The following is a 14,226-nucleotide window of genomic DNA, read 5'->3' as shown; positions in this document are numbered from 1 at the left end:
GGTCATGATTCCTGAGTTGTGGGTTCCTGGGGGGAATTTTGGTACTGCTCAGATGCAGGATCTCACATTAAAAAATGCATTTGATAATGTGGTGTTGCTCAAGAGCCGGGGGTGACACCAGGTTCCCATATTTCACACTAAATGAGGAACTGCTTTATCGGGTCACTAAACCAAGAGAGGGAGTGGTAGAGCAGTTGGTGGTGCCGGGTACCTATAGGCATAGTGTGTTAGACCTGGCCCATTCTCATATCTTGAGTGGGCATCTGGGAGAAGAGAAACCCAAGAGCGGGTCCTGCAGAGGTTCTACTGGCCTGGATGTCACAGAGAGATTGTCAGTTACTGCCTGTCCTGTCCCACTTCCGAAGCCCTCTAGTGCCATTGCCTATTACAGAGGTCCCATTTGACCGGATTGCTATGGACATTGTCGGGCCCTTGGTTAAGTCTGCCAGGGGGCACCAATACATCCTGGTAGTGCTGGACTATGCCACTTGATATTCAGAGGCGGTACCACTGAGAAACTCCTCCACCAGGAATACAGCCAGAGAACTAGTGAATATTTTCTCCCGGATGGGCCTGCCAAAGGAGATCCTGAATGACCAGGGAACTCCTTTTATGTCCAAAGTAATAAGGGAGTTGTGTAAAGGTCTCCAGATTACACAGCTTCGGACATCAGTATACTATCCACAAATGGACGGCCTGGTGGAGAGATTCAACAAGACCTTGAAGTCTATGCTGAAGAAGGTCATGGAGAAGCATGGGCAAGACTGGGATTGCCTACTGCCATACCTGCTGTTCTCCATCAGGAAAGTTCCCCAGAGCTTTACAGCATTCTCACCGTTTGAGCTACTATACGGATGGCACCCTAGGGGACTTCTAGATATAGTGAAGGAGACCCGAGAAGCAGAGGTTACACCCCACCGGAGCATCATCAAGCATGTGACCCAGATGTAGGATCTGATTGGAAAGGTGATGCCGATTGTGAATGAGAGCCTCCTTTAAGCACAACAAACCCAAGCAAGGGTCTATAATTGGGCGCAAAGCTGAGACAATTCAGTCCTGGAGACCTGGTATTGGTGTTAGTACCCACGGTTGAAAGTAAATTTCTGACCAAGTGGCAAGGGCCATATGAGGTGGTCGAGAAGTTGAGTGACATCATCTGTAAATTTCACAAGCCAAGAAGAAGAAAGCCGTACCAGATATACCACATCAACCTGCTTAAACCATGGCGAGACAAAGAACCGGTGGAAATTACCTGTCTGGGGGCCAATCCTGAAGCCAGTGTTGAGGATGTCAAAGTGGCAGAAACACTGTCACCAGCCCAAAAACAACAGTGCCGAGAACTGCTTCAGCGCGGCCCAGAACTGTTTTCGGAGTTGCCAAGGTGTTCGCAGGTTGTAGAGCATGAGATCTTAACAGAACCGCATGTATGCGTGAACCAGAGGCCACATCGAATCCCCAAAGCCCGCCACGAGGTGATCTCCATGGAGGTGCAGAGAATGTTGAACCTGGGCGTCATCGAGGAGTCAAAGAGCGGCTGGTCCAGCCCTTTTGTTCTTGTGCCGAAGCCGGATGGAGAATGGCGCTTCTAATGACTACAGAAAGCTAAATGAAGTGTCTAAATTCACTGCATATCTGATGACCCGGTTCGATGAACTTATTGAAAGGCTAGGGCCAGCCAGATACAACACTACCCTGGATGTAACAAAACAATATTGGCAAATCCTCCTGTCTCCAAGTGCCATGGTGAAGGCAGTTTTCTCTACACCCTACGGTTGTTTTCATTATACCTGGATTCTGTTCGGTCTGCAGGGTGCCCCAACTACCTTTCAGAGGGCCATGGGCCAGATCCTAGCCTTGCACAAGAAGTGCGCCGTTGCTTACTGTCAGGGAGATATTATGAAAATATAAACCATTTCTTCCAAACCCCTCTTCACCCCTCCCTTATCCACCATTTGTCCCAAGGGGTTTAACACAAACTCCAGGATGTCCGGAGCTAATACGAAATATGGAATATTGGAAGTTCCATAACTCTGCTAATAATGGGACCCATATTTTTAGAGGCAGGGTCAGCTAAGGAACAAGATGCTTATTTTTTCGTAGCCGTAAGCCCCTCTGGGGGGCTGTGGTGCAAAAGCACCATAACAGCAGATCTCAACTACGCCATGTGTGGTCTCTAAATGAAGATAAAATCATAATAGAAAATATGGCATCACTTTTGGGCTTCTGGGATCAACCAGCAATAAGTTATCCCAGATCTCTTTATAAAAATCTGCAGGCTAGAGCCAGCCCACATGATGTCATCACAGGGGTGTGTGGGTCGGTCTCCCCCCTCAGCATAAAAAGAGCCAACTGAAGATTGATATTCATTGCCAAGGGGGTATAGATACTATAAGCAACGGATCACATTCAATAACGTTCAAATCAAATCGGGGAGCCCCTCCTCCAGCTATACTGAATCGTCTCAGCGATCTTATAGTAAGTTTCTGCATTAATCCTTATTATTTTGTGTTACTGCATATGTATTGTAATTGTCCCAGTTTGTAAAATCTTGTATATTTTTTCTAAACACTGGCTCCCTTTTGGATTAAATATAAAATTGAATAGTTCTGTTTCTTTTGTCCTATAATTGTTCCATCCCCCAAAGCCATATACGCTACCAGAACGCAGGCGTCTACCCAGGCCTTTTTTATATTTCAAATCTGAACGGTGGTTGCAGCGAATAATCATAATTGGGCTATCGTGAAGCTGACAGTGACCGTGACGAATACACATATTCCATGCGTTGGAATACGGGCATGTGATGCCATATGCTCACCTAAGTAGTGAGTAGTCTGGATCGTGTGCTCGCGAATCCCTGACAAAATCCTGACAGTGACGGCAACAGCGAGATATTGCGTGATCTCCCCAATGTCGTCTATGTGAAACCCTGATACTTACCTTGACAACATAGTGATCTTCAGCCCAGATTGGGGAAGTCACCTACAGAAGGTCCAGGCGGTACTGAATGCTCTGAGTACGGCCGGCTTTACCATAAACCCGAATAAATGCGCTATGGGAAAAGAAGAAGCAAAATACTTGGGCTACATCGTCGGAAGGGACGAAATAAAGCTGCAGGTGAAGAAGGTGGAAGCAATCCAAAAGTAGCCGCAATCAACCTCCAAGAAATAGTTTCAGGCGTTTCTAGGAATTGTGGGATACTATAGGTGATTTATCCCGAATTTCGCCAGGTTAGCGGCACCCCTGATCAACCTGTTTAAAGGGACGAAGACGGTGATGGCCAAATGGTCTTCTGAAGTGGAGGGAGCCTTACAGGAATTGGAGCTCTCCCTGTATAAGCACCCGGTCTTGATTGCTCCTGACTTCAATAAAGAGTTTTTGGTCCAGATGGAGGCCTTAGAGGTTGGGTTAGGAGCCCTGTTGTCCAAAGAAGTGAATGGGGAGGAACATCCCATCCTGTATCTAAGCAGAAAACTCTTTGCCTGTGATAAAAACAACGCCATCGTAGAAAAAGAGTGCTTGGCCGTCAAGTGGGCAGTTGACACCCTGAGGTATTACCTTTTAGGCCGGAGGTTCAGGTTAGTGTCAGATCATGCACCCCTTAGATAGATGAGGGAAAGGATGGGGAAGAATGCCCAAGTAACCAGGTGGTTTTTAGAGCTCCAGGACTATGCTGGACATTTTCTTTTGTTTTGCTATTATGCCAGAAGGGCCGTGTTTATTTTTATGAACTCTATATTGGTTTATGTCGTTTAATAAGCCAACAAGAAATTTAAAGAGACAGTGTTCCGTGTTTACTTCCGTGTCCAGCCAAGTTAGCCGATCTACTGCAACCCTTTTTTATGGTAATCATGGGCGGATGCCCCTGCAACCTGTGCAGCCCCACACAGGCCCAACAGGTAAGGGGGCCCATTTCCACCTATAAATAAGGAGGAGTTGTGCACTATGATGAGATATTGGACTGGAAAGGGCCCATATACTGTTCTTGCACAGGGGCCATCTTCTGTCTGTGTCCGCCAATAATAGTAATGATACCTCTATGACACCCCTGTGCCACTCTTTCACCACACTGGACTTTGTCAGGAAAAGTGGATAGGTCATCAGTAGAGATGAGCGAACCCAAACTTAAAAGTTTGGCGCTCAAACAAAACAGTTAGTGTCCGGTGCTAAACGCAGAACACTGACTACTCCCCGAAGTCCATTGCAATGTTTAGAGTTCCAGGGGAAGTACAAGAGAAGAGAGAGAAGGTTTTCCAGCTCAAAAGTTTGGGTCACCATTGTTTTCAAATGAGTTTGGATTTCTGGTACCCGAACCCATTTGAAAACAACTGTGGAATAAAGTTTGGGTCGGGTACCAGAATCCGAACTTCAAAAAATCCGCTAGTCATTAGATTTACAACTTAGTGTGACTTATTTAGAAATATGAAGATAATGAAACTTTTCGAAACATAACATTGTTAAGGCATTGCTGTAGCTACATTCGTAAAAGTTTATTATTATATATTAATTTATACATAATACCTGAAGATTAATTACTTGTTTTATTATTCTATCAAATTCAATGTTTTCTATAGTTATAGCATTAGCAAAAGCTTCTGAACACACATACATTTAACAATCACATTTAGACAGTCTGGTTTACCATCTACACAATCACATGCGGCATGCAGAAGCACGTTAAAATTTTTTACACAGTAAAACATTTTAACAGACCTGTGGAGGGAACTGTCTCCCTTTTTGGTCAGGGTACATGACATAAGCAGCTTGTGTGTAGGCATAGCTTTTGTAGCGAGGTTTGGGAGGAGGTGAAGGGGTGTGCACACGTCCCTGTGCTACATTGACAGTGATCTGAGAAGAAGAGAGGAGAGGACAAAAGGCACACACAAATTGGTAAATGCATACAGACTAAGATTCATATATGTTTTAAATCCGTAATCCACCAGCAAATCTCCTTTAATCCATTATATCCTTTAATATGATGTGACTTCTTTAAGTTAAAGAAAATGAGTGTTACATAATGTCTATAATCCAGAAATACATACGAGCACAAATCATCACTTGAATGTGGTCAAAATGTATCTGTCAAATAAATATACTGTGGAAACATGGCAAAATTGCATGGAAAAGTGTAGGCAAAAATATCTTTTACTATTTAATTGCTGAAAATATATTTCTAAAATTATTGTTCAAATTCTAATTAAATTCAAAGTGGAAAAATAAGTTTTAACTTTATTTTTGCTAAATTTGCGTCAGGGTTTATGTAAAATTAATTTTACATGGGAAAAATTGCACTTTAATAGCTATGGCAATACTATGTGCTGTGCAAATGAAACCTTAGAACAATCATTGACCTTATGTTGTGTTTCCCCTTGCATATATTACACTTTATAGCTCTTTACAGAAACTGTCACTATTCTTTCCTTCACAATAAGTCTTACAACCCTAATTTTCTAAGCACACTAAGACCAATTTTATAGGAAACCAATAAAGCCAACTGTATAATTTTATAGTGCGGCGCGAACTTCAGGAAACCCATACCAAACACCTGAAGGACATAAAACATCAAGCAAATGTGTACCTCTAGAGCACACATGTCAAACTCTGGCCGGCGGGCCAAATCTGGCCAACGGGGTAAGTGTATTTGGTCTGTGACACCAGGTGGGCCCCTCATCTGGAATCACACTTTCAACTGGATTCCGATACAGTTTAAAGCAATTGTGAAATAGTGAGCCTTCAGCTGACGCTCCCTCCACCATCATTCTCTCTCTGCATCTAATGTCTAAGCCGAGAAGGTCCGATGACGTTAATGCAACAAATCCACTATGCCAAGAGGAGAGGTTAAGCGCGCTTGCTGCCAAGACAAGAGCATCAGGGGAACGAGGAGAGGTGATTATTTATTTTATTTTTTTAATGTAGGGCCATTATACTGTGTGGGGGACTATGTAGGCTATTATACTGTATGGAAGACAAGCAGGGTCCATTATACTGTATAGAGAACTATGTAGGTCCATTATTGTGTATGGAGGACTATGTGGTGCCCATTATACCATTTAGAAGGCAATGCAGGGCCCATTATACTCTATGGAAGGTAATGCAGGGCCCATTATACTGTATGGAAGGTACTGCATGGCCCATTATACTGTATGGAAAGCAATGCAGGTCCCATTATACTGCATGGAGGACTATGTGGGCCATTGTACTGTATGGAGGACTATGTGGGGCCCATTATAATGTATAGATGACTACGTAGTGCCCATTATACTGTGTGGAGGGCTGTGTGGAGATTACAATTGGGGAATCATACTGTAATGGGGTCACCATACTTGGCCCGGGTGGGGTTAAGGGTACAGTAGGGTCATCTTACTGTGTTTAGCGGGTTCTTTTGTTGGGATCATACTTTATTATCTCTATTATTTAAATTTTTTTATCCTTTGTTGTTACATATTTAAATTAAGCCATTGGTCCGTATGCTTTTACTGCTCTTACATAACATATTATGCTGTTCCGGTATGACTCATTTGTGATTATGTGTTTTATTTTATTCTAAGATCTATTAATTAAAATATACTTTGTTCGTGGGACAACACCTGTAAGTTTGTTTCCATATGCAAAGGTTCATTGTTATATTTCTTGATAGAGAAAAATTTCCTCAATTGTAGACAATTGTTTTTAATAAATATCAAGGTTGGCCCCCAACTTTGTCCAAGTTTTAAATTTTGTCCCTCTGTGTATTTGAGTTTGAAATTCGTGCTCTAGAGAGTCCTCAGTGGTTAAGACCTTTTAATGGCTAACCACTGAGGACTGTATCAACCACTGAGGACTCTCAAATGTTAATATTTTTCTATCTACTAGCTAACACAGTACAAAGATACAATATATTGTACTTCTAGAGCAACATCAGTTACTCCACCATTTAAGTTTTTTCCGCAGCTACGAGGTCAAAAATTATGGTGGTGTAAAAGGCCTTTAAATAGGTTTTGTTTACTGGATTTTTTAATTTACATCGAATATCTCCTTCAATTGGAACTACATCACTGATCCATAGAAGCTGGAACAGTTTTTCCTTTTTGTCTATGCTTCTCCAAAGTTATGCCTCCGTGCTAAAAGATAGCCCAATATGCAAAGTATCCCTTCATCCAACTGAAGTTTAACGTGTTCTTTCTTTACAGACCCTGAAGATAGAGCACCAGAGCGCAGTAGAAGAGCAGCATAGTGCAGTGCAAAGCACATATAATATTGTAATATATCTTATCAGAGAAATATGGCTTTCTTCACCTACTCTGTTACATACACCTGAACTCATAATTTACTCTCAAAAACAGTTAAAACTATCTTTGTCAAAATAGGACAGTCTAACAGCTCAATTAAGTATAAGATTGTAGTTGACTATTAAAGTCTATGAAGAGGAAGAGAAGGAAGAAAAGTGAAAGAACATGCAGAAGTTGAGAGACAGGTAGATTTTCTGCAGCAGCCTGACTACAGTGCTGGATTCAAAGCTACATTGCTCAGTGTAGTTATATAATATCCCCCATGCTGCTGTATATAATCCTCCATGCTGCTACTGTATATCATCCACCGAGCTCTTGTCCTCATCAGGGGTGCACCAAAGCCCCTTCATTAACATGTTTGATAAAAATTATTTTCTATTCCACAAATGTATTAAAACCTAGAGTACAAGTATTATTTTTATAAGGGCTAAGTCCTTTTTATGAGGTCTGAATAGTTAAATTTCAGCTTTTGGGGTGACAGATGTTTACATGTTAGATGCTATTCAATTTACATATAATTAGCAACAAAGATCTGGTCAGCAAAGTAGAATGTAAAATATCCTTTCACTTCATCAGGTAATCCCACTAGGATCACACATTTTACTTTTAAGGGTTTGAAGATTGATATGATGGACTCATTTTTTATACATCGTGTTTAATTGTAATGGTTATATCACTTATCATTCACAAGGTAGCACAGCAATCCTGACTATACTATTCTGCCTCTCAGACCTTTGAGAGGTTTTCCTGGGATTTTAATACTGATTACATAAAGTTAGGCTAAATCAGCATTTTCCGATTGGTGGGATCTTATTCCTAGCACTCATGCCAATCAACTGATGTAGATCAGATCGACACAGATCTGAACATTGTGTGTGGTGCTGAGTGGTACTGCAGCTCACTCCAATGCAGCACTATTTAAGATGACAGATGCTTAGTCAAGTGAAGCCATTAATATGATATAGTTCACTAGTATCTTGAAATAAGCAAAATGACTCTAAACAAATCTGATTAGTTATGGATTTCTCACAAAAGTTGGATTATAGCTAGTGTTGAGCATTCCGATACTGAAATATCGGGTATCGGACGATATTCGCGGTATCGGAATTCCGATACTTAATTCCGATACTTTTGCAATATCGTATACCGGAATCGGAAGTTCCCATAATGCAATGAGCCATTTTCATTTTATTCAGCCAATGAGGATCCTAAGAAGTGTGGGCACATCCTGTTAGGCATGTAGGCATCTTAACTAATGGCATGGCTGTGATTGGCTGCTGAAATGATGTCATGATGCACTATAAAAGCCGCCGCCGCCATTTTGAGCTCACTCTGCTGTGAATTCAGTTAGGGATAGGACGCTGTTGTTCTGAGGGACAGTTTTAGCTACCTATTTGGTCGATTCTGCTTTACCCAAGCTACTTTATAAATCGCTGTGCCTTGCAGTGCTAGTGCACAGTTCTCTGTGCTGTTCACCGCTTTCTGCAAGGTCTCTGTGTGAGTGCAGCTCACCCTGTAGTGTGTGCTTCAACCACGTCTGGTTGTAGTGCACTCAGTGTGTGTCACTGCCTCATACATTGTCCTTTTTTGCCAATTCACAATTTTTCCTGATATCTCCTATTAGTGTGGTGGTTCCATCCGTATTCAGCTAAATTGGTTCCAAACACACTATATAGGAGTAGATAGAGAAATTTTTTTGGTCTTGCAGCGCTAGTGCACAGTGCTCTGCATCTGTACTGTTCACCGCTGTCTGCAAGGTCTGGTGTGTGAGTGCAGCTCACCCTGTAGTGTGTGCTTCAACCACGTCTGGTTGTAGTGCACTCAGTGTGTGTCACTGCCTCATACATTGTCCTTTTTTGGCAATTCATAATTTTTCCTGATATCTCCTATTAGTGTGGTGGTTCCATCCGTATTCAGCTAAATTGGTTCCAAACACACTATATAGGAGTAGATAGAGAATTTTTTTTGGTCTTGCAGCGCTAGTGCAGAGTGCCCTGCATCTGTACTGTTCACCGCTGTCTGCAAGGTCTGGTGTGTGAGTGCAGCTCACCCTGTAGTGTGTGCTTCAACGACGTCTGCTTGTAGTGCACTCAGTGTGTGTCACTGCCTCATACATTGTCCTTTTTTGCCAATTCATAATTTTTCCTGATATCTCCTATTAGTGTGGTGGTTCCATCCGTATTCAGCTAAATTGGTTCCAAACACACTATATAGGAGTAGTTAGAGGAGCCTTTCTGCAGCATTGGGCCTTGCAGCCCCAGCCAGATTAGTATTAGCCTCTTTTTTGCAGCCTCATCTATTGCATTGTAGGTTACCTTCCTACATTGTAATAGCTACAAAAAGTTTGTGATACTATCGTTATTACATCTTTAGGCACATCCAGTGTCTTTTTGTGACAAAAAAAACCTAAATAAAGTTCACCAAACACTCCACTTTACAGTTGTGTAGGCCACATTAGCTCATATTAAAGTCTAGTCCACACTTTATAAAATTAGTGTTTCTTATACCTGTTAGCAGCTGTTCAGGAATAAGCACACTAAGTCCTTAGTACTTTTCTGCCTATCTTTATCAGTCTACCAAGATGAAGAAGGCAGGGAGTAAGGCATGTCGTCGTGGGCGTGGGCGTGGGCGTGGAGTTTCTGCAGGGAGAGGACGTGAGGATTCTGTGCCTGCAGGGAGAGGACGTGGGGATTCTGTGCCTGCTGCAGGCACCAGTGACTCAGCATCCCCCAGTTTTACCAGGGAACAGTCCTTTATGCGCAGCTTTGTAGGAGCTAGCCGTACCCCACTGCTGCGGGAGGACCAAATTGAAGCCGTTGGCGGATGGATGGCAGCTAACGCATCGACTTCAATTAGTTCCAGATCCTCTCAGGTCCTGAGCACTGAAGAGCACCCATCTGTCTCTTCACCACCTGCCAAATTGCCCAGGCAGTCAGAGAGCCCTGGACAGGAGCCATCTCTACTTCTGTTCTCTGAATCTCTTGGCTTGGAAAGAGGGGGCCAGCCAAGCAGAATTCAAGAATTTGAAGAAGAGGTAGTATGCAGTGATGCGCAACCGTTTTGTCTCTCTGAATCTGAAGAGGCGGGTGGGCCAGTGCCTATGGTCAGCAGCACACCTCAGTACGTATCTGATGATGAGACTCAGGTGCCACTTTCTGGTGCGTACTGTGCTGTCGAGACTACCCAGGAGAAGCAGTTGTTTGAAGAGGGTGGTGTAGATGATGAGGTCCTTGACCCATCATGGCGTGAGGGACAGGAAGGTGGTGGGAGCAGCTCTGAGGAAGAGATTCCCCGAACGGCCCAAAAAGGAGGGAGAGGGAGGGGGCAGACTTGGTTGCCTGTAGCCTCCACTTCGGCACCCATTAGGAGCATGGCTCTTCCAAAATCCAAAGCGGGCGCTCCCAAGACTTGCAGTGCCTGGTCCTTTTTTGACACAGTTGCAGATGTCATTTGCTTTGTCAAATGCAAGCTGTGTAATCAGAAGGTGAAAAGAGGGAAAAGTGTCAGCAACCTCAATACCACAAATATGTGGAAACATATGCGGACCAAGCACGTGGTGGAGTTACAAAAACACACTGAAGACCTAGGCCAACCTACAGCGCCACCTACCACCTCTTCAGCTCGTGTTGCAGCCTCTTCCTCCAGCTCACACACAGATGGTTCGGCTTCCTCACAGGATCGCCATGGAAGAATCTCTGGCACTGTTGTACAGAGACAAAGTGTAATTCCACCCACAGCACCACTTTCCCAGTCATCCTCACACTCCCAGGCCAGTCTACAGCCATCGTTAGCACAGGCATGGGAGAAAAGGCGCCCATACTCGGCAAACCACCCCCGAGCACAGGCTCTGAATGCTGGCATTGCTAAACTACTGGCCCTTGAAATGCTATCATTCAGGCTGGTGGAGACTGACACATTCCGTAACTTTATGGCATTGGCAGTTCCACAATACAATGTGCCCAGCCGATTTTATTTCAGCAGGCAAGCCGTCCCTGCCCTGCAACATCATGTGGAGGGAAAAATTAAACATGCGCTACAAAACGCCGTTAGTAGCAAGGTCCACCTGACCACCGATGCGTGCACCAGTAAGCATGGACAGGGACGATACCTTTCCCTCACTGCCCATTGGGTAAATGTTGTGGAGCCGGGTACAGATCTTGAGAGTGGCGCTGTACGTGTTCTGCCAACTCCAAGGATTGCAGGAATTCAGTCTGTACACATTGACTCCTCCTCATACTCCAGTTCCTCTGAATCAGCGCTGCAGGAGCCGTCACGGTCTAACTCCACATCGACCCGTGAACGGTTACCTGTTATGGTGACCAATATGAGCACAGCCGTGGCCAAACGTCAACAGGCCGTATTAAAATTAATTTCTTTGGGGAATCGAAGCCACACAGCGCAGGAGCTCTGGAATGCCATCAAGCAGCAGAGCGACGTGTGGTTTGTGCCAGCGAATCTCCAGCCAGGCATGGTAGTGTGTGACAATGGCCGAAATCTGGTGGCAGCTCTGGGCCTAGGCAACCTCACTCACATCCCATGTCTGGCACATGTGCTCAACTTGGTCGTGCAGAGTTTTTTGAGGGACTATCCGGATCTTGATGCACTGTTTCACAAGGTCCGCATAGAGTGCGCTCACTTGCGGCGTTCCAGCAATGCAAGATCACGCATTGCAGCTCTGCAGCGCCGATTACGTCTTCCGGAACATCGCATCATATGTGACCTACCCACCAGGTGGAATTCAACGTTACATATGTTGGAGAGGTTGTGTGAGCAGCAGGCAGCAGTAATGGAGTACCAGCTGCAGCAGGCGCAAACAAGTCGCAGTGCGCGCCGTTCACACTTCACCACCACTGAATGGGCCTCTATGAAGGACATTTGCCACGTTTTGCGTGCCTTCGATTATTCCACGCGGATGGCGAGTGCAGATGATGCACTAGTCAGCATGACTATCCCACTTATCTGCCTGCTTGAAAAAACACTGCAAGCACTAAGGGATGAGGTTTTGGAAGAGGTGGAGGATGAGGAGTCACAAATGCCATCTGCTTCTCTACAGTCTGCGCAACGTGGTTCCTCACAAAGGCATAGGCAGGGGACACTTTGTGAGGAGGATGAGGAGGAGTCAATGGATGAGGAAGACATCTGTCCAGAGGAGGGAGGTACACAATGCTCTAGTAGTCAGTATCTAGAGCAAGGGTGGGGTGATGCAGAGCAGGCAGAGATCACGCCTCAAGCAGGGGACAGCGTTTCTTGGCCAGTTGGCAGTCTGCAGCACATGGTTGATTTCATGCTGCAGTGCCTGAGAAACGACCGCCGCATCGCCCACATTCTCAGCACGGCTGATTATTGGGTGTCCACCCTCCTAGATCCTCGCTACCGGGACAACTTACAAAGCCTCATAACACCGTTGAACCGGGAGCGTAAAATGCGGGAGTACCAAGACGCACTGGTGCATTCCATCATGTTCTCCATTCCAACCGAGAGCAGTGCTGCTAGTGTTTTACAAAGCAGCTCAGTGCGTCAAGGCAGTGGAGGAAGCTCTGCACAAAGAGGGAGCAGAAGCAGCGCCTCAGCACAAGGCAAGACCAGTATGGCCGAAATGTGGCAAAGTTTTGTGTCCCCGCCCCCACAAATGTCTACACCATCACAGACAGCTCCAGTCAGCAGGAGGCAACGTTTCCGTCAGATGGTGACAGACTACATGTCTTGCCCTCTTAGTGTACTCCCAGACTGCTCTTCTCCCTTCAATCTTTGGGTCTGTAAGCTGGATACATGGCCAGAGCTTAGTTAGTATGCATTGGAGGTGCTAGCTTGCCCTGCTGCTAGTGTATTATCGGAACGCGTCTTTAGTGCCGCAGGTGGTGTACTAACAGACCGTCGCATGCGACTATCCTCCGATAACGTTGACCGGCTTACTTTTCTCAAAATGAACAAGGCCTGGAAATCTCATGAATTTGCCAGTCCTCTTCAGGAATAAATAATTGGTTGGCAACAGTATCCAGGTCTCCTGTTCTGTTCATGTTTCTACCACCTGAACTGTAATCCCTGAGCTCCAACACCGCCAGTTGGCGCTCGGAAGTGCCGTATGCACAGTCAACACTTGCTGCCATGTTATTGGGGTTCAGTAACGTCAGCTGTTCCCCTGCTGTGCGGACGGCAATTTCTCCTGCTCTGTCCACATCCACTGTACTACTGATTTAAAACCTCCTCCAAATACACCTCTGGCTCCACTCTGTTTTTAGTATTTACCCTGGGTTCCAGCACCGCCAGCTGGTTCTCGGTAGTTCCATTTGCTCTTGTACCTTCTACTACCCATCCGGGTTCCAGTACCGTCAGCTGGTTCTCGGCAGTGTCTTTGGCACGGGTACTCCCTCCTGCCCAGCCTGGTTCCAGCACGACAGCTGTTTCCGGGTAGTGTCAACGTCACTTTGCCTCCAATGCGTTGTCCTGTCGTGTTGCGGTCGGGTTAACCGACTCTATGGTGCCTGCAGTTTAGGTGACTCCTATGTGGGCTGCGGGATCTGGCAATGAAGGCTGGTTCCATAGTGCCAATAGGACAAGCACCCCCTGTAGGACTGTGGGTTTTGGCAACTGCGGCCGGCTCGCGGCCTTGAACTTTTTTTTACATGGGTACCTTCTGCTACCCATCCGGGTTCCAGTACCGTCAGCTGGTTCTCGGCAGTGCCTTTGGATCAGGTGCCTCCTTCTCGGTATCCAAGTTCCACCAACGTCTGCTGGTCCTTGGTAGTGCTTTCTGGCACAGGTACCTCCTGCTTAGTAACCGAGTTCCAGTACCGTCAGCTGGTCTTCGGCAGCTCCATTGGCTCTTGTACCTTCTGCTACCCATCCGGGTTCCAGTACCGTCAGCTGGTCCTCGGTAGTTCCATTTGCTCTTGTACCTTCTACTACCCATCCGGGTTCCAGTACCGTCAGCTGGTTCTCGGCAGTGACTTTGGCACGGGTA

The 14,226-nt window shown here is 45.3% G+C and overlaps 1 protein-coding gene across 11 annotated transcripts in view; it reads right to left on the bottom strand.

The window, feature by feature from the left end:
- The window catches only part of DMD (dystrophin), a 3,940,859-nt gene that overhangs the window by 2,637,994 nt on the left and 1,288,639 nt on the right, over positions 1-14,226 (bottom strand). For 10 of the 11 annotated variants that reach the window (XM_073664716.1, XM_073664719.1, XM_073664714.1 and 7 more), the window contains exon 9: positions 4,711-4,845. The exons of the other annotated variant lie outside the window; for it this stretch is intronic. In XM_073664716.1, coding sequence (XP_073520817.1) covers positions 4,711-4,845 — 135 coding nt within the window. The remainder of the gene's footprint in view (positions 1-4,710; positions 4,846-14,226) is intronic. 11 annotated transcript variants of the gene reach the window in all.

The sequence above is a fragment of the Phyllobates terribilis genome, unplaced genomic scaffold (genome assembly GCF_046119375.1).
Source record: "Phyllobates terribilis strain yellow unplaced genomic scaffold, ASM4611937v1 Scaffold_2__4_contigs__length_985480577, whole genome shotgun sequence".
Lineage (NCBI taxonomy): Eukaryota > Metazoa > Chordata > Amphibia > Anura > Dendrobatidae > Phyllobates > Phyllobates terribilis.
Note: the sequence above shows the minus strand (reverse complement) of the source record. Positions and strands in the feature narration are given on the sequence as shown.